General features: G+C 37.2%; 1 protein-coding gene across 1 annotated transcript in view; it reads left to right on the top strand.

Moving 5' to 3' along the window:
* LOC141342451 (uncharacterized) overlaps window positions 1-19197 on the top strand; it is a 50106-nt gene extending 30909 nt beyond the window's left edge. Inside the window, exons 6-13 of the mRNA XM_073846898.1 lie at window positions 10214-10335; window positions 15212-15289; window positions 17303-17361; window positions 17469-17536; window positions 17623-17722; window positions 18787-18857; window positions 18941-18989; window positions 19086-19197. Of these exons, the coding sequence (XP_073702999.1) occupies window positions 10214-10335; window positions 15212-15289; window positions 17303-17361; window positions 17469-17536; window positions 17623-17722; window positions 18787-18857; window positions 18941-18989; window positions 19086-19197 (659 nt within the window). The remainder of the gene's footprint in view (window positions 1-10213; window positions 10336-15211; window positions 15290-17302; window positions 17362-17468; window positions 17537-17622; window positions 17723-18786; window positions 18858-18940; window positions 18990-19085) is intronic.
* Window positions 19198-19707: the final 510 nt, after the last annotated feature.

Raw genomic sequence — 19707 nt, 5'->3', positions numbered from 1 at the left:
ACAACAAAAATTAGCTACATCTTAAATATATCTTTATTAAAAAATCTTAAAACTGAACATGTTTTTGCATTATAATGGGTCATGTTTTGTCCTAAGGAAAATTAACAGAGGATATGATAGATGAATGACACTGATATACAAGTACCAAACACTGAATGTAAGCCTAAACTTTACAAAAACTATGAAACTGGTTTTTCAAATCTGATTGGTTAATCACAATGTTGTTCCAACGTCAACAAAGATGTTGATCCAGGAACACGTCGCACTTGGTAAAATCAGGTTGTGCAGATGGAGCATGGACACACCCGCTGATCTTTACTGTCTAAATGAGGATTTATTACACACATTTATTCAGACATTATTATTTCTGTTACAGAAATTCATTGAATTATAAAGTCCTAACTGACTGTAAAGAATTTTGTGAAAACTGACGTGCATCAGATCTGCATCAAGTAAGTCAGCTTTTAAAGTGAAACCTGCTAAAGTCTGTCATTGATGGAAATCATAGAACAAAAGAACCACAATAACCACAGACCTGCTCAATCAAGAAATAGTTTAAAAAGAACCTGTCTGACAAAGTGAAGCACGCTGAAAGATCTCAAAAAGCAACACGTCATACTGCGATCTAAAGAAATTCAAGAACAGATGAGAAACAAAGTAGTTGATGTGTCAGTCTGGAAAGGGTTACAAAGCCATTTCTAAGGCTTTGGGACTCTAGCGAACCACCGTAAGAGCCATGATCTACAAATGGACAACAAGGACAGGGGTGAATTTCTCAGGGGTAGAAACGACAACTCATCTAGGAGGTCATAAAAGAACAAAGAACACCTGAAGAACTGCAGGCCCACTTTTACATTTACATTTATACATTTAGCAGATGCTTTTATCCAAATTGACTAACAATTGGGGAATACAACAAGTGAGTCATCCTAAAGAGGTAGATCGACATAGAAGTGCTCCTAATACCAAATATCAGGTATTGTTAGATGAGTACAGGCTAGAAAGTGAAGAATAAGAAAGAATTTAAATTTATAATATTTTTTTTTTTTGTGTGAGTCAAATAGTGTCAAAAGAGATGGGTTTTCAGCAGCCGCTTGAAAACTGTCAAGGAGTCTGCATTCCAGATAGGGGTGGGAAGATTATTCCAACAGGCAGGAACGGTGAATGAAAATGTTCTGGAAAGTGACTTGCCGCAATTAAACTCAGTGTTCATGATTCAGCAATAAGAAAGAGACTTGGCAAAAATGGAATCCAAGGCAAAAGCCACTGCTGATCAAAAAGAACACAAAGGTTCATCTCACATTTGCCAAAAAAAAAAAAAAAAAAAAAAATCTTGATTATCCCCAAGACTTTTGTGCAAATATTCTGTGGATTGATGAGACTAAAGTTTAACTTTTGGAAAGTGTGCATCCTGTTACATTTGGTGTAAAACCAACACAGCATTTCATAAAAAGAACGTCATACATGTGGTCCAGCATAGTGGTGGTAGTGTGATGGTCTGGGTGAATTGCCATAATTGATGGAACCATAAATTCTGCACTTTATCAGAAAATCCTGACAAAGAATGTCCATCCAACAGTTTGTGACCTCAAGCTCAATGTGGCTATATTAAAACAATTCTGTAAAGAAGAGTGGGCCAAAATCTCTTCTACAGTGATGTGAAAGACTCATTGCCATTTATTGCAAAAGCTTAATTGCAGTTGTTGCAGCAAAGGGTGGCACAACCTGTTATTAAGTTTAGGGGGCAATTACTTTTTCACGTAGGGCCAGGCAGGTTTGGACAGCTTTTTCTCCATAATAAATGAAATTATTTCAAAACTGTATTTTGTATTTTCTTTGTGTAATGTTAACATTTGTTTAATGATCTGAATCATTCAATTGTGACACATGAAAAAAACAGGACTTTTTCACAGCACTGAATAACATCTTTAATGTTGTTTCTACATTAATTTGGAGGTTCAATGTGAAATCATGACAATATAAATATTAATAAGCAATTAATCACAACAGCAAAATGTGATTAATTAGCAATTAGACATTGCAGTGGTAATATTAGTTAATTTAACTATTGAAAATGCATTTTAATTTAATTTCTAATTTTTAAAGGCACCCAAGAAAAAAGATCGGGACAGCCCCCCCAAACCTTGGTCCCCAAATTCATTTAAATAATCCAGCTCTAAAATAAAACTAAGTATATAGGTCATACAGGTCAAAGCACAAATCTATTCTGAATCATCAGCACAGTTTCACGAATGCTCCAGAATAAGCAAGAAACAATCCACGATTAAACCCAAACCCAGGCAGACAGACGCAGCCATTTATTCACTGTGTTCGGATCCAGAGTGAGCCGATGAAATTCTGATGGAGATAAAACATATCAGAATCAGGAATTATGAATCTGTTTGATCTTTTCATGTAGCTGAACTCTTCATGTTCAGTGTATCATCAGTGTCTCAGTACAGATGAGCAGATATCCTGAGCAAATCATCATTTACATCAGCAATTAGAAAACTCTTCTTTCACCTTCTACAGAAGAACATGAACACACTCAGTGAGTTTTTCTTACTGACTTACATTGTAGGAAGTCGTTTCTGGTCCTGGAAATGATGTAGATCAATGTGACTGTGGAAATCAACAGACATGAACAGTGTGATTCTCATGATCCTGCATCCATTCCTGAGACATTTCTAATATGATGTTCTCCATGATATGAGATGATGATGGGCTCGTTTCTGAGAGCAGATGAATCTCCAGGGGCCTCATGTATCAACGCTGCGTACGCACAAAAACTTTGCGTACACCAGATTTCACGCTCACGTTTGGATTTACTAACGATGAAATTAACGTGAGAATGTGCGTTGATCCACGCCAACTCCATGTCTGGCGTACGTGTATTTTTTTGTGCGTGTGTTTGTTTTATTTCCCTTGGCGACTCCTAGAGGCAAATATTTTAAATTGCACACTACAAAGTATCGCACCAACACATGTGAAAAACATTGCTATTAATTTATAATTTATAAAATGGGTTAATTGAGACAATATTTTTCTACCAATTATGTGATTTAGAACATATAAAAGCATTTGCAAATGTATACAACCCTTGGTCTATGGCAATGTTGTCCTTATACATCAATGGCCGAATCCGAAGGGAACGTTTAGGGATCACAGTGATTTTCTGGCCCACGATGATGACTTATAAGCCGTTTCAGATTTCCAAGAGCTATCCTCTTGAAGCTCTTTCCTGAGTTGGGTCCAAATTTGGAGACAGCGAGGGGCCACACATTACCCGTTCCCTTACAGGTGCTGATAACGCTTGGTTTCCTGGCAAATTGTTCTTTCCAAAGGGAACTGGCAGATCGCTCGGGGTTAAGCCAGTCGTCTTTGAGCCGTGCAATGCCAGCTGTATGGGACGGGATCATCCGCATGTCTAGCAGGTATATAAGATTTCCATACCATGCAGTTGACCAGCCAAACAAAGCGCAATTTGCAGCGATCACCGGTTTTCCTAATGTAAGCGCAAGCGATCGACTGCACGGACATTGCTATAAAGGCGCCATCTGAAGAACAATTTGGATACGTGAATCGGAAACAGCTAAGTTTTACTTTATTTTATTTTATTGAGCGTAATTATTTAACTGCATATCAGGAGACCGCGGTTATCCATTAAAGACGTGGCTGTTAACCCCCCTCAACAACCCAAAAACTGACCAAGAGCGGAGATACAATGATGCCCATTCTCGCACTTGTAGAGCGGGCGATTTGGCAGCTGAAATGCCGGTGGCACCAGAGCCGTGCACAGACCTTTTGAGGGGCATGTGCTGAAACTGAAAAAAGGGCACCCCCCCCCCCCAACCCCTCCACCACCAAAAAAATAACACAATAATATTCTTATTTTATATTTAATTAGTATTAATAACTTTTATACAGATAATATATATAGAGGGTATGTAAATATCTTATGTGTGTATGTATATATATATATATATATATGTGTGTGTGTGTGTGTGTGTGTGTGTGTGTATATATATATATATATATATATATATATATATATATATATATATATATCTTATGTAAACTAATTCAAACAACACTGTGATCCACTGGGATGTCCCTCTCAATGGCTATATAGGCTATATAATATGATGAAATGTTAATAAATTACATCATGTAATTTACAAGCATCAGCAAATTCAGCAGATAACCATAAAATCAAAATAGAAATTTCTTATAAAATATTTTACCTAGCTGACAAGGATCAGTCGGTTGCTTTGTGTCAAACTAAATCACATTATGTCAACATCACACCGTGTGGTGAGGCATTATATGAACCTTTATAGACATAGGCCTACTATTGTTTATTTCATAAAGACAACGTTGCACTTATTCAAACAAGATATTTTACCGTTACAAGACAACGATGTTCATCTGCTTGCGCTCTATGACTCTGACTGATGCGCTGAAACGTAGGCCAAGTCGCCGCTGTTCTCCACCTGCACCTTTACATCGGACCATTTCTTTTTTAATTCGTTCATATTGCGATGTTCAGACCCCACTGCGTTAACCGCGTCAGCTAAACTCTCCCACTCTGTTTTTTTTTTTTTACAAACTTGCAAATAACAGTTTTTCTCCGGTCTACCGGTGAGGAGCACCTTCAAATCACATTCTGTTAAGTTTCTCTTGCTTGCTTTTTCGTTTGGTTTTGCCAAAGTGGAGTCATTACCATATTAATACGGGGGAGGAGGCAGGGAGGGGTTTTGCGCTCGTGCATGTGCACTCAATTTCACGTTAATTCGGATGTACAAAGAGATATGCGTGGAATTCCGCGTACGCAGTGTTTCATACATAAAATTTTTTTACTGCGTACGCACATTTACAGCTTTGTCCGTACGCAATGTTTTAGTAATAATTCAACGCAAGTCTTTGTACATGAGGCCCCAGGACTTTACCTCTGTCTGAGATCTTCTTGAGCTGCTCTTTGCAGAAATCCTCCAGTTCGTCTCTCAGCTGACGGACAGATTCTCTCAGAACATCAAAAGAGAAGAGAGAAATTAAGGAATCGTCATTTCTGTCTGTAGATTCAGGAGGTGCTGAGAGAGACTGGAAAATCTACAGAAAACAGAAATCAAAACTCATCAGTTCAACACTTCACCCAATAACCTGCACCAACATCAGATTTGACTGATCTTTAGTAACTCACCTCAATCCAGCACTTTCACAGCAACAGCTTCATTCTTTTCACATTCATTAAATCACATTAGAGCCACAGATTCTCATATTTGACACTTAAGCTAAAACCATACTGTATGTGATTTTCCAAGAGATCCCAATCATTCATTCATGACCTACATGACTATTTTCTTTTCGGTGGAGAGAAATTGTAAGCTCACAGACTGAAGTGAGATCATCCTCACGTCCATTGACCAATCAGAATCAGAATCAGTCCATCCTCTTCTTTTCAATGGACAACTTTTCACAGTACATCAACAGCTGACCCTTTGCATAGACCCACCCCCGCTTAGTAACTCTTGCGATGTCCGACAATCAAATCTTAATGTTACCTCATCAAACTTTTACCGACCTGTTGTTAAGCTTGTTAGCATGTAAGTCACAAATGGGCATCTGGCAGCCCATTGGCCTCATACGCCTTATAATGACTGTGTTCTTCTAGATCTCTGTTACCTGCAGGAACTGGATGTGATCCTGTGTGTGTGAAAGCTTCTCCAGCTCATCGTCTCTCCTCCTCAGATCATTGATCTCCTGCTCCAGTCGCTCCAGTCGTCCTTCAGCTCGACTCACTCCAGCATTCAGGCTTCTCTCAATGGAGTGGATGAGCTCAGTAAAGATCCTCTCACTGTCCTCCACTGCTGTCTGTGCAGAGCGCTGTTAGGACACACAGTGATTCAGGCTTCAGTGGGACTGAAAGAGACAAGAGAGTCTGAACTGAGACTGCTTCTGCAGGACAAACAGATGATAGTGAATGTCACAGAAAACTACTGCCACCTAATCATCATGTGAACAGATGAATCCAGTAAATGTACAACTGATAACTAAGGACTGTAGGTTCAAACTTCAGAAGTAATGGAGCACAGCGTTAGTCATGGCAGGTCATGTTAGTCAAGCTTGCATCAGTTGATGCTCAGCTGATGAACATCTACCTATAGGAATACTACGCCAATCATAATTCCCTTTATAAGCTCTGTTCGATCATTATTCAACAGCTATCGTTTTGCTCAGAAGCTAATCAGACGGCGAAATCTATCTCTGTAGGGAGCATTCACTCAGAAGTGTTCTCACCAGACTTAAGTTTGTAAACTTGAACGCAAATTCATCCATGTTTATTGATATAAGACTCGAAAGCAACCGCAAACACTGATTCTCGCGATGATATATCATTAGACTCCTAGCCCGCAATTAATCACTGAAGTTAATGCCTAATGCTGTGTTAGCAACATGTTATCGAAAATAGCTTGTAGTTTAAGACAGTTGTGCAGTAACATGTTTGTGTTGACAACATGCTTGTTGTCTAAACTTCAGGTCTTCACCATATGCTGTACTGCATTAAAGGGGCATACTGCTCTTCTTAGGTGCTTATTAAAGAAGAGCACCCCTTCGCTGCTTCTCTTCTTCTGTAGGGGCATGCTGCCCCAGTCTGCGCTATTTCAGAAGGTCTTGCTTTAAAGTTGTTCTTTGCAAGACCCCTTGTTGCTTAAGCTGGTGGTTGTTACTGCTAGTGCTGGTACCCGGTTAAACTTTCAATAGCAAGAAGCTAATGTTTAAGCTGTTGTTTAAGGCCATCTGATTGTTCTTGAAATATGCTTGCTGCTTATTGCTCATCTGATATTGGGAATGCTATTTCTTTAAGATTCTCTGATTACAGCAACTTGCTCTAATTAAGGAATGTTGTCTACGCTCAGGTGGTTTATCAGATTGAAGACACAACAAGCTAAACAACAAGCTATATTTGATGATAACATGTTGCCAACACAGCATTAGGCAATGACAATGAAATAAGAAACTTAGCTTAGCTTCTATGTAGCGTTCAGCAGGCTGTAGTACGCTGTGTTTACTACAACTGGCAAATTAGACTGCCAATTCTAGTGAGCTTTCTGCATCTTTAAACTTTCCAGATACTGCTTTAAAGGGGCTTGCTGCTCTTCTTGCCTGCTCATAGCAGAGGAGCATCCCTTTGCTGCACTTTCCTTTCTATAAGGCATTTCAGTTAGATTGCTGTGAACATGTGGTTGGGGGAGCGTTCAGCATATGGTTTGTTTTGGAGGTGGGATTATTTATGCTCTCCCTGCTCTTGTCCATGCTAGGCTGCATGGATAGGCAGGGAGTGTTTGCCCAGAACAGAACCATACCCCCAACCTAAAATGTATGCTTATTGTAAGTTATATGACAATAGTGGTCCTGACAGAAAGATGATTAAGGCCGATTTCACAATGCAAACATAATGTGAAACTGACACAGACTGACAGTGTTTCTGCGTTTTGTGTAATTAGGCTGCAGCTTTACACAGAAAATAAACAGACTATTAGATCACTACACTGAGTATTAATTTGATCGCTAGTTTTAAATACCTGTGTCTCTGTCCTCTGTTCTGCAGCTGATACAGTGTTGTGGTTTTTATGTTCATTAACTGTACACATCATACATATACATTTCTGATCAGTGCGACAGAAAACCTCAAGGATCTTCTCATGTTTCTGGCAGATCATCTCCTGCAGTCGTCCAGTGGCATCAGTCAAATTGTGTCTCTTTCCTTTAAACCAACTCTCATGTTGATCAAGGTGATTCTGACAGAAAGAGTTCAGACACATCAGACAGGACTTGACAGCTTTGTATTTTCTTCTGGTACAGACGTCACAATGCACATCTCCAGCTCCAGTGTAACAGTCAGCGTCAAGTTTGGTCTTCTCCAGTTTCTCCACCACTTCAGTCAGCATGGTGTTTCTAGCTAAAGCAGGTCTTGGACTGAAGGTCTGTCTGCACTGAGGGCAGCTGTAGACTTTTATCTGATCCTCCTGATCCCAGCAGTCTGTAATACAGCTCTTACAGTAACTGTGTCCACAGGGAATGGTCACTGGATCCTTCAGGAGATCCAGACACACTGAACACTTGAACTCATCCTGAAAAACTCTGGCTTCTGCCATTTTACTGCGCGAGACACAAACACACAGCAGCTCAACTGAACTTCAGTTTTCCTTTCCCTGAACTAATGAGTTTAAATACTTTGCTGGTTCTTTCTTTGAGTGATGTGTAAAACTGGTTTCTCTGTGAGCTTGTAAAGCAGGTTCCTCATTCCAGCTTTTTTCTTTTTTTTTTTTTTTTTAGTTTTGACACACCTAACTTTGACTAAATTAAACACAAAGACCTTGACTAAATGATTCAGGTTTAATTAGAGATCAAACTAAACTCAAAAAAATTTTTACAGAGAGAGACAATATAACATAAAAAACTATACCAACTTAATAAACATGACTTAGTACTTTAGCAACTCAAACCTTCAGCTCCCTCCAGAGATTTTCTATAGGCATTAAGCTCTAGAGACTGGCTAGGCCACTCCACGACCTTAATGTGCTTCTTCTTGAGCCACTGCTTTGTTGCCTTGCTCATGTGTTTAGGGTCATTTTCATGCTGGAATACCCAGCCACGACCCATTTTCAATGTTACCCCCCAAGATTTGACAGTACATGGCTCTATCTATCGTCCCTTTAATGCGGAGCGGTTGTCCTGTATTTGCAACACCCCCAAAACATAATGTTTCCACCGGTGGGGATGGTGTTCTTGGGGTCATAGGCACCATTTCTCCTCCTCCAAACACAGCAAGTTTGGTCTCATCTGACCACAACACTTTCACCCAGTTCTCCCAGCTATCCATTCAGATGTTAACTGGCAAACTTCAGACGGGCTGTACATGTGTGGGGACCTTGTGGGCGCTGGAGGATTTCAGTCCTTCACGGTGTAGTGTGTTACCAATTGTTTTCTTGGCGACTATGGTCCCAGCTGCCTTGAGATCATTGTTAAGATCCTCCTGTGTAGTTCTGGGCTGATTCCCCAGTGTTCTCATGATCATTGAAACTCCACGAGGTGAGATCTTGCATGGAGCCCCAGACCGAGGGAGATAGACAGTTATTTTGTGTTTCTTCCATCTGCGAATAATCGCACCAACTGTTGTCACCACCTCACCAAGCTGCTTGGCTAAGGTCTTGTAGCCCATTCCAGTCTTGTGTAGGTCTACAATCTTGTCTCTGACATCCTTGAACAGCACTTTGGTATTGGCCATGGTGAAGAATCTGATTGATTGATTGCTTTTGTGAACAGGTGTCTTTTATACAGGTAACTCCCTTTAAGAGAGTGCTCCTAATCTCAGCTTGTTGCCTGTATAAAAGACACCTGGGAGACAGAAATCTTGTGGATTAATAGGGGATCAAATACTTATTTCACTTATTAAAATGCAAATCAAATAACTTTTTTTAAAATGCGTTTTTCTGGATGTTTTTTGTTGTTCTTCTGTCTCCTTAAAATTATAGACTGGTCATTTCTTTGTCAGTGGGCAAATGTACAATTCAGCAGGGGATCAAATCATTTTTACCCCTCACTGCTGATGTCAGTCTCAGACAAACCCTCAAAGAACAGAAGTAACAGATCAGCAGAAAATCAGCTGTAAAATTCAATTAAATTCAATTCAAGTTTATTTGTATAGCGCTTTTCATGATACAAATCGTTGCAAAGCAGCTGTACAGATTTAGACCATTTAGGTTTCTACAATATATTTAGTAGCTAGTGGTGACTACTGTATGTCAAGTTGATGTACAGATGGCATAGATGTATGATAAAATCAGTAATGGTGTAATCAAACAGATGACGAACACTATTAACTGTAATGATTGTGTGTTGCAATGAAACTTGTAGCAGAATTTCGTAGTGCTGTAATGTTGTTTCAGGGCTGGCATCATCTCTTCTCAGGTATTCTGAATCCACACTGGATCTTGTGCAATTCCTAGTTACCACGGAGTGTCAATCAGTAATACTCTGTTATGGCAGTAATACTGCTTCCTAATTACTACACTTGAACAGCAGGACTGAAAACTGTCCAGATTTACAGTTCCTTCATGATCACAATGATGGATCTTTCGCTCACACATACACACTTGCACATATTCTGCCTGTCTCTCTTTTACATGACTATCTGTCTCTCTCCCCTCAGATGACCCGTCTGGTCAGTGGCAGGCCTGTGAGGGTCTGGGTGGGATTAAACTACAGATGAGAGACCCTGATAAAGCCGCCATGTACTATAAAGATGCCCTTCAACTGCTGTGCAAATGCCAGGTGAGATCTGAACACAGAACTATCACTACATGTTCCAGAATACAAGTCATGTGTTGATCATCTAGAAACATCCTGCAACCGATATTACAAAGTAACTTATAATGCAATTAACATCCAGCACACAAAACACATTCAAACATGATTATGTGTGCATTGGTGCTGAATGAGAGGAGGTTGTAATAGTTAACTAAAACCATGAATAAAACTGACAAAAACAACAAAATATATTAAGCATTAAAAACCATTAACAAAAACCACAACAGTATCCAAGTGATAGTAAAATAACACTGAATGCGAGAGGAGCATAATTGTGAAGCGCATTTTCCACATGCCGCTTTATACTTATATTTTTATTAGGGCCGGGACTTTAACGCGTTAATTAAGATTAATTAATTACACAAAAATAACGCGTTAAATTTTTTTAACGCATTTTAATCGCACTTAATTTTGCACCGCGGAACGTTTCTCACTGGATGAGTTTCAGCGGACCGATTATACTGGAGCACCAACTAGCGTTTATGCGCATATCACCGCAGCACATCGAGCCTCAAGTATCACCTCAATGCTTTTACAGAAGGTCTACCTACCTATAGGGTACCTGAATTTCTGAAATGTAGGCTAGTATAATTCTAAATATCCCAGTGTTTCCCCTGCCATTATCTTAGGAGGGCGCGTTTACAATGTCTCCAAGAAAACACGGACTGGATCGCGGACTCCATTCATAAAAAATATAGCGCGGAATGCCACGTAAATTCGTCGATTTTTTTATTGATAAATCAAAAGTTGGTCTGTCACTTAATTCAAATCGCGATATGGACTAGTATCTGTGAAAACTGAAATGCAAAAAGACCGTTTTAATATGAATCCTGCATGTACGGTTTGCCTCTGTATGTTAGAATGGCAGAGACGCGTTTTTTTTTTACTGCACGCGTGATGTTCCCGTTAATTTTTGGCATTTTCATCTCACATGAACAGATAAACTCAATCTCCAAAGCTGCTGTCAGTGTCACTTTTACCGTTTCATTTGAGAAAACTAGCATCATATCATACTTTACACACAGAAACTTCACGGCAACCTGTCAAAATAAAAGTACGGTTTAACATGAAACAGAACAAAATTCCTATTTAAATAATTGACAAAAAACAATATATATATGATAAAAAAATAAATATAACAAGATTAACCACTTAATTGTAGAAAAGAAATACTACGATTATTATTTAAATGTTAAATTATTATTATGTATTGTTTTTAAAAGCAAACCTCTTGTTTGTTTGCCAAAAATTAAAAAGGTTTATTTTTCATTTGATTAAAAATAAATAAATGTTTATGCTTTCATTTGATTATGAGAAAAATTAAAACACAAGAATTTCTTTAAAAAAATAAAATAAAAATAGCAAAAGATTGTAAAGCCCTATTGTTCAAAATGTTAAAATAGAGAGTTTTGGATGTATTTTTTCACTGAAATAAATGTTTTATGTTAAATAAACGTTATTACACAAAGTAGGGTAAAGTACCGAGAAAAAAAGTATGGAAACCTAGGGGAAACGCTGTATCCTATTGCTACACTTAATGGCAATATTGCACTGGTCTGTTGGACTTGGTTGAACAAAAATAAACAATATTTTGTTGCTTAAGTTTATGTATTCAGTCATTATTCAATGGTATACTAAAAATCCATATGAAAAAACTTACTTCTCACTGTTCTCCGGTCAAATATTTATATGCGATTAAAATGCGATTAATTTCGATTAATTAATTACAAAGCCTCTGATTAATTAGATTAATTTTTTTAATCGAGTCCCGGCCCTAATTTTTATTATTATTTTTTTTTCCTGAATACTATTAAATGTAAAGGATTTGTTGTAGAGAGAGGGGAACTTAAAGGAGTAGTTCACTTCCAGAACAAAAATGTACAGATAATGTACTCACCTCCTTGTCATCCAAGATCTTCATGTCTTTCTTTCTTCAGTCTTAAAGAATTTTTTTTTTTTAGGAAAACATTTCAACAATTTTCTCCATAAAGTGGATTTCTATGGTGTCTGTGAGTTTGAACTTCCAAAATGCAGTTTAAAAGCAGCTACAAAGGACTCTAAATGATCCCAGCTGAGGAAGAAAGGTCTTATCTAGTTTTTTTTTTTTTTTTTAGACAATTAATATACTTTTTAGCCACTAATGTTTGTCTTGTCTAGCTCTGCGTATGTAAAAAAAAAAAAAAAAAAAAAAAAAATCCCGTCTCATTTTTCTGTCCGAGCCCAGCCCGCGTCCGACAGAGCAGTAACCGAACCCGACCCGAGCCCGACAGGCATTAAGATATTTATGTCCGAGCCCGATCCCAGCCCGACACAGTTAAAATCAAAAATTTTTCTCATACTAATGACACATGCACTTTTTTGTGTGGAAAGCCTGCTTTTATTAAGCAACTGTAGGAAGGCTTTCGGAAATGTCAACAGATGAGAGCATCAGCGCACACGGGGCAAAAATCGCCGTTATAACACAGACGCACTATCGCGCTGATGTGACCGAGCCCGACCCGAACCCGAGCATCCTTTCTAAATATCTGTCCGAACCCGGCCCGTCGGATACCGTCGGGCTCGGCTCGGGTATCCATCCTCTAGTACTGACCCAATGATTATGCACAAGGAGGGTCAAAATACCTTTACAAGAAAAAGGTAAAACAGTGATGTAGGGCAATTTTGAAGTTGGAAGAGAAAATGAGATTGGAGATTTTTGACATACCCTAACTGTCTTGAACCAGAATACACATGTGCATCACAGAACTAAACAAGACCAGCATTTGTGGCTAAAAAGTATACAAATGGTGATTTTTTTATAGAAAATAACTGATTGTTTTGTTAGATAAGACTCTTCTTTCTCGGCTGTGATCGTTTAGAGTCCTTAGAAGCTGCATTTAAACTGTATTTTGGAAGTTCAAACTCGTGGACACCATAGAAGTCCACTATATGGAGAACATTCCTGAAATGCTTTCCTCAAAAAATCTAATTTCTTTATGACTGAAGAAGGAAAGACATGAACATCTTGGATGACAAGGGAGTACATTATCTGTACATTTTTGTTTTGGTAGTGAATAGGGCTGGGTATTGTGACCAATTTGGCAATTCGATTCGATTCTTATTTTTATGGTTTCGATTCGATTCGATTTCGATTTCGATTCGATTCGATTCGATATCGATTAGCTATCAATATTTCATTTAAAATGTTAGTTTTGCAGACATGGGATCCATATTTTGATATAAATGCTGGTAACTGGAACTCTCCTACTTAAGTTTATTACTGAAATACACATCTACATTAATAATAGGGTGCACACAGTTGTTTATTTTAAACAACTTTTATTTTGAATGAACACTGTAACAAGAAGTCATAAATATGTGCATCCATTGTACACCATGTAAACAAACTACAAAATGCACATTACTGTAAAAAATTAAAAAGACTGTAAATGTGCAACAGTGAAATCTATTAAGAACTTCAAACATGTTCAAGAAATAAAACATTTTTCTAAATTCAAAACGTTCAAAACAGGCCCATTCATAAAGCCCCTGTCTGCCTATACAAAACATTAACATAAAACTAACAGTTCTAACAGTTCTTAACTACAGCCTAATAATTTTTGATCACCAGATTTTTCTGCAAAAAAAGCAGCTGATCAACATGTTCTGATCTGATCTAAGGCAGCTCCTTTGCGCTGTGATTAGATCACCAGCAGTTAAGAAAACTCTCTCAGCAGGAACACTAGTGACACCTTCAGGACAAGAGGTGAATATTCATATCCTCTTACGTGAAGCACGTGCATTAAGAATCGATTCGGGGATTTCCCGAATCGATATCGTTGCGTTAAACTGGAGATCGATTAAAATCGGAGAATCGATATTTTTTACCCAGCCCTAGTAGTGAACTTCTCCTTTAAATACATATGTGACCCTAAATCACAAAACCCGTCATAAGGGTCAATTTTTGTAAATTGAGATTTTTAAGATACAACAAAAGTGAATTTTGAATTGCAACCAACGACTCCGTCCACCGCTCACCCCTCCCTTTACAGAAGCTACGGTAGCCGACACAGTATTAAGATGTCGTCGTTTTAGACAGCAAAGAATAATGGGGGTTCTTTTAAAACGTAAATTAAGGAATTATATTTACTTAATAATAAAAAAAAAATTACTGTTACTGGTTCATGATTGTGTCTGTGTTTTTTCGCAAGAACGACCATGATCAAACGCGATCTGTAGAGCAGTTTGTCCGTTTAGGGCTACTGTAGAAACGTAAGGGCGACTTCCATGTGAGGGGACCCACGGTTTAAGTACATATAAACTGATAATTCTAAGGTAATAAAAACATAATGGTTAATTAAGTAAGGTCTTTATACACCCTTGAAAACATAGTTATGTATATTATATTGCACCTCTGTCTAGAGATCATCTTTAATATTACACATTGCACCTTTAAAAATCTGCAAAAATGTGAAATTGCCTTTAAAGCTGTCCAAAAATTAAGTTTTGATATATTTACTGTAGGAACTTTACAAAATATCTTCATGGAACATGATCATGATCATTTTGACCCATACAATGTATTGTCGGCTATTGCTACAAATACACCTGTGCTACTTTTTTGTGGTCCATGATCACATATAGAGTTTTTTAATGATTGTAAACTATTTTATGTGGAGGTATTTTACAGTATTCCTGAATGTAATTATTAAAGGTGATTATACACAGATACAGTTGGTCTGTTTTTTTTTCTCTTAATGCGATTCTGACCCAGTGTGAGTGATTTTCTGGAAAATGCATCATATTTGCTGAAGATATGCAGTGTTTGAGTATAATAATGAGTCGTGTGTTTGATCTGCAGGACGTGTCTGGTTCAGTGCAGGAGCGTCTGGTCAGTGAACTGAGTGAAGCGTTACAGCAGAAGCTGCTCTTACAGCAGGTCAGTCTGTATGAACATCAAACATGAAACACACTTATTCTCTGAACTTCTCTCTATTAGGGCTGCACAATAATTTGGAATAAAATATATTCCAATAATATACGAATATGGATTAAAGCATTAGTTCACCCAAAAATTAAAATTAGCCCATTATTTACTCACCCTCCAGGCATCCTAGGTGTATATGACTTCCTTCTTTCAGAAAAATCCAATCAGAGGTATAGAATGACAATAGGTGGGTGTTTCTTTTTGTTATGTATGGATGTACTTTACTGGACTTGTTTTGGACTGATGAAGAGAAACACCTTCCTATTGCCATTAAAAAGCTGGGAAGAGCCAGGATATTTTTTATATAACTCTGATTTGTCTAAAAGAAGTCGTATACACCTAGGATGCCTGGAGTGTGGGTAAAAATAATATTTTTTGGGTGAACTAAACCTCTTATTAAATAAATACATGTGCTGTCTGTTTTAAAGTGAAGTACTGTGTTCATTTACATGTGAGCAGCTCATGATCCAGTGATTTCAGTGATTCAAAAGGTCTTAGTTTCACAGTAAATAATCTGCATGAACTCCACCTGCATCTGTTCTGAGTGAGAGTCGCTTTAACATGCATTTGGAAAACATGCACCAAACATCTTGACAAACTTGTAATAAGCAGCACAACAAAGAAAGTATTAAAGGGCTCCCTAATGTTTTGTCAAAATAAAAGCTTTATGTATTTAAATTATATTTTATTTTACAGTGAAATATTATTAGAACTGATAAATAAAGAATACATTATTTATCAATCATTTATCTATAATTTAACTATTGGGCCAAATTGTGCAGCCTTACAAACAAGCACAGCAAAGTTTATTGTATTTATTTTTTGCATTTTAAATGAGAAGTTCACTTCCAGAACAAAAATTTACAGAGAATTGAATCAGCTCCTTGTCATCCAAGATGTTCATGTCTTTCTTTCTTCAGTCGTAAAGAAATTATGTTTCTTGAGGGAACCATTTCAGGATTTCTCTCCATATAGTGGACTTCTATGATTCCCTGAGTTTGAACCAAAATGCAGTTTAAATGCAGCTTCAAAGGACTCTAAACAATCCCAGCTGACGAAGAAGAGTCTCATCTAGCAAAACGATCATTGTTTTCTAAAATAAACTGATAATTTATATACTTTTTAACCACAAATGCTTGTCTTGTCGCGTTCTGCGATGTGCATGCCTACTCTGTGTACTCCAGTTCAAGACAGTTAGGGAATGTCGAAAAACTCTAATCTCATTTTCTCCTCCAACTTCAAAGTCGCCCTACATCGCTGTTTTACCTTTTTTTTTTAAGGGTGTTTTATCTTCTTTGTATGTTTACTTTGGAAACACTAGGTCTGTAATTCTGCAGCGATGGAGGACGATTCTGAAGTTGAAGGAGAAAATTAAATAGGAGTTTTTCGACATTCCCTAACTGTCTTGAACCAGAGTACACAGTACACAGAGCTACACAAGAAGAGTGTGAGGTTCAAAACTATATAAATTATCAATATTTTAGAAATTAACCGATCGTTTCACTTGATAAGACTCTTCTTCCTCAGCTGGGATCGTTTAGAGTCCTTTGAAGCTCCATTTAAACTGCATTTTGGAAGTTCAAACTCAGGGCACCATTGAAGTCCACTATATGGAGAGAAATCCTGGAGTGTTTTCCTTAAAAAACTATTTCTTTACGACTGAAGAAAGAAAGACATGAACATCTTGGATCACAAGGGGGTGAGTAAATTATCAGAAATTTTTGGTTCTGGAAGTGAACTTCTTCTTTAAGTTTTTTTTATTTATTTTTTCTTATTTAGTAATAATAATCATCATAAAAAGTAATAACTATTATAGATATATTGATATATAATCACAACATTTTGTCCAGATTTTTTAGTTTTAAATACAATTGCAATTTTTTATTCAGATTTGTTTTTTGCATTTTAAATAAGTCACAATTTTTTATCAAGAGTCTGATCACTGATGTTCTCCTCCATTCTCAGAGAGGACCAGCATCACAACGAACCGCCGCGGAGAGACATCATACCCGACGTCAGCCACGGTAACACCTCACCTCATCATCAGACACAAGTGTGTTTTTGAGTGAATGAAGCTGTAGCCTGTTGTTAGAGATACAATAATGAGATCTTTACTCTCATGTGTCTGCAGGACGACGGCTGTGAGGTCTGATGTCCAGCAGTGGAGGAGAAAGATGCCTAACGGAGAGAACGCACCCCGTAAGAACTGAACACACATTCACAGCTGAAACACACCCTACACTGTCAACAGAAGAACAGATTTACCATGTGCTATTCATCCTCAGCAGACGGGAAGCAGCACAGCCAAACCACAGCATCAGAGACACATCTGCAGCAAGAACAAGAACAAGCTGATCATCACAACACACTTCCAGAAGCCAACAGGTCAAAACACACGTTTAATCATAGACACATGAAGTTTAAAATGATCTTTACACAACAATGAACATGAACAGCTTCCAAAAACAACAAAAACCTTCCCTTTTTACTTTTTATTGCATTGAAAAAACAAGTCAAAATGAAGTGAGTTTTTGCTTAGAGCAAAATAATCTGGCATGGGGTAAGCAATTTCAAAAAGAAAAAAATATTTTTCTAACCCCATTGGCAGATTATTTAGCTTGTTTCAAGCAAAAACACACTTAATTTTTGACTTTTTGCAGTGCAAATGCAATACACACCATCTTCCCCTACTTGTTACCAACAAAAGAGCAGCTTTAAGGCTCCCGCTGATTTACAGTCAAATTAAAAGTTTGATGGTTTAATGTTTAAAGAAATTAAGGCGTGCATATTAGTATTGTACATTTATGTTTTTCTTAAATACTCAATTTTTTATTTTACAGTGACATTAATACTTAAATTGTACATTTTGTGTAGTATTTTTATTCATTAATAATAGTATAATAAATAAATGATTTATATAAATTATATAATCATAATAAAATACCTACAAACAAGCACAGCGAGTTTAATTCACAATTGTAATTTTTTTATCATTATTTTACTTCAAATTTTAAAGTCCTCATACTTTAATCACTAAAGATAAGTTTGATATTTTAATGCTTGAAAATAAAGAAATTAGTACTGTACTGTACATTTCTTTAATTTTCTTAGTTTTTATTTTTATTTTTTATTTTTTTGTTTTACTGTGAATTATTATTATAGTAATATTGTACATTTTGCATAAAAATAAAGATAAAATATTTTTTCTTATAAATATTATATAGCCATAGCAATATACAAATCACAACATTTAAGGCCAAATTGCACAGCCTTTTTTTCAATTGCATTTTAAATCACAATGGCAATTTTTTTCTCAAAGATCTCTTATTGTTTATTAATTTATTAGAATTAGATTTTTAAGTCGTGTAATGTATTGCAGCCTTTACATTATAAAACTTACATTTGAAAACATGTCTCTGAGTCTTCAATCTGTTTAATATGATCGTCAGGAATCTGAATAACACGTATGATAAAGCAGAGGTGAATCAGCAGATCCTTCCATCAAGATCTCCAGCACACGGTAAGCCTAAACAAACACACAAATGTTAGGGAAAATACAGAGAGAAGCCTTCAAACAAAGAAAATCTGCCTTTACGTTTACAGGTGATGCGGCTGCTGAATCTGTGAAGCAGAGGCCGGTTCAGATGAACGGGTATGACTCTGTATTTTATGCAAATGATTACGCAAAAATGCTGTGCTGATCATGTTTGTAGCAAAAGCTGATTATTTAATGATTGAAATGTTTCAGCAAACACCCATTGGTCAGAAGCACAGTGACTCCGCCCCTCACTCAGCCTGACAGCCATGAGGCCACGCCCCTGAGGAGGAGACTCAAGTCCAGATTCTGCACAGTCATGTGACAGAAAGGATAAAATCTCTATGGGAAGGAGCTTTTTTGGTATTTTAGGAATTGTTTATGCCTCAGCAACACTTCCAGACTCAACATAAAGACAAAACTGAAGCAGGAACTGAAGTCTCCAGAGGAGCTGCACTTGCATTAGTGGACATGTCTGATAAATGACATGAACATATTTTATTTTAAACTGAGACATTCTGAAGGGTGGATGAGATGCCCTGAACTCTTGTGATGCCAACTGTGTGATCATAAATCATGTATTATTTCATGCAGTATTTCTGTATTTCAGCAGGGGTAATGTCTTCACGTTATTGTCTCATTTCAGTCTCATTTCAGAACATACATCAAGAGTGAATCTGCCTGCCTCATCCAAGATTAAAGCACCTACTGCACTGATAATAGAAAAATACATTTTATATCAAAACTTTTTAGTCAGTAAATTATTTTCCACACAAACACATTTAAAGTCCTGAATGAAGGCATAATATCAATAATACCAACATGACTACTGCCC

Source organism: Garra rufa, chromosome 9, assembly GCF_049309525.1.
Source record: "Garra rufa chromosome 9, GarRuf1.0, whole genome shotgun sequence".
NCBI lineage: Eukaryota > Metazoa > Chordata > Actinopteri > Cypriniformes > Cyprinidae > Garra > Garra rufa.
The sequence above is the reverse complement of the archived record's forward strand: the minus strand, read 5'-3'. Positions and strand labels throughout refer to the sequence as shown.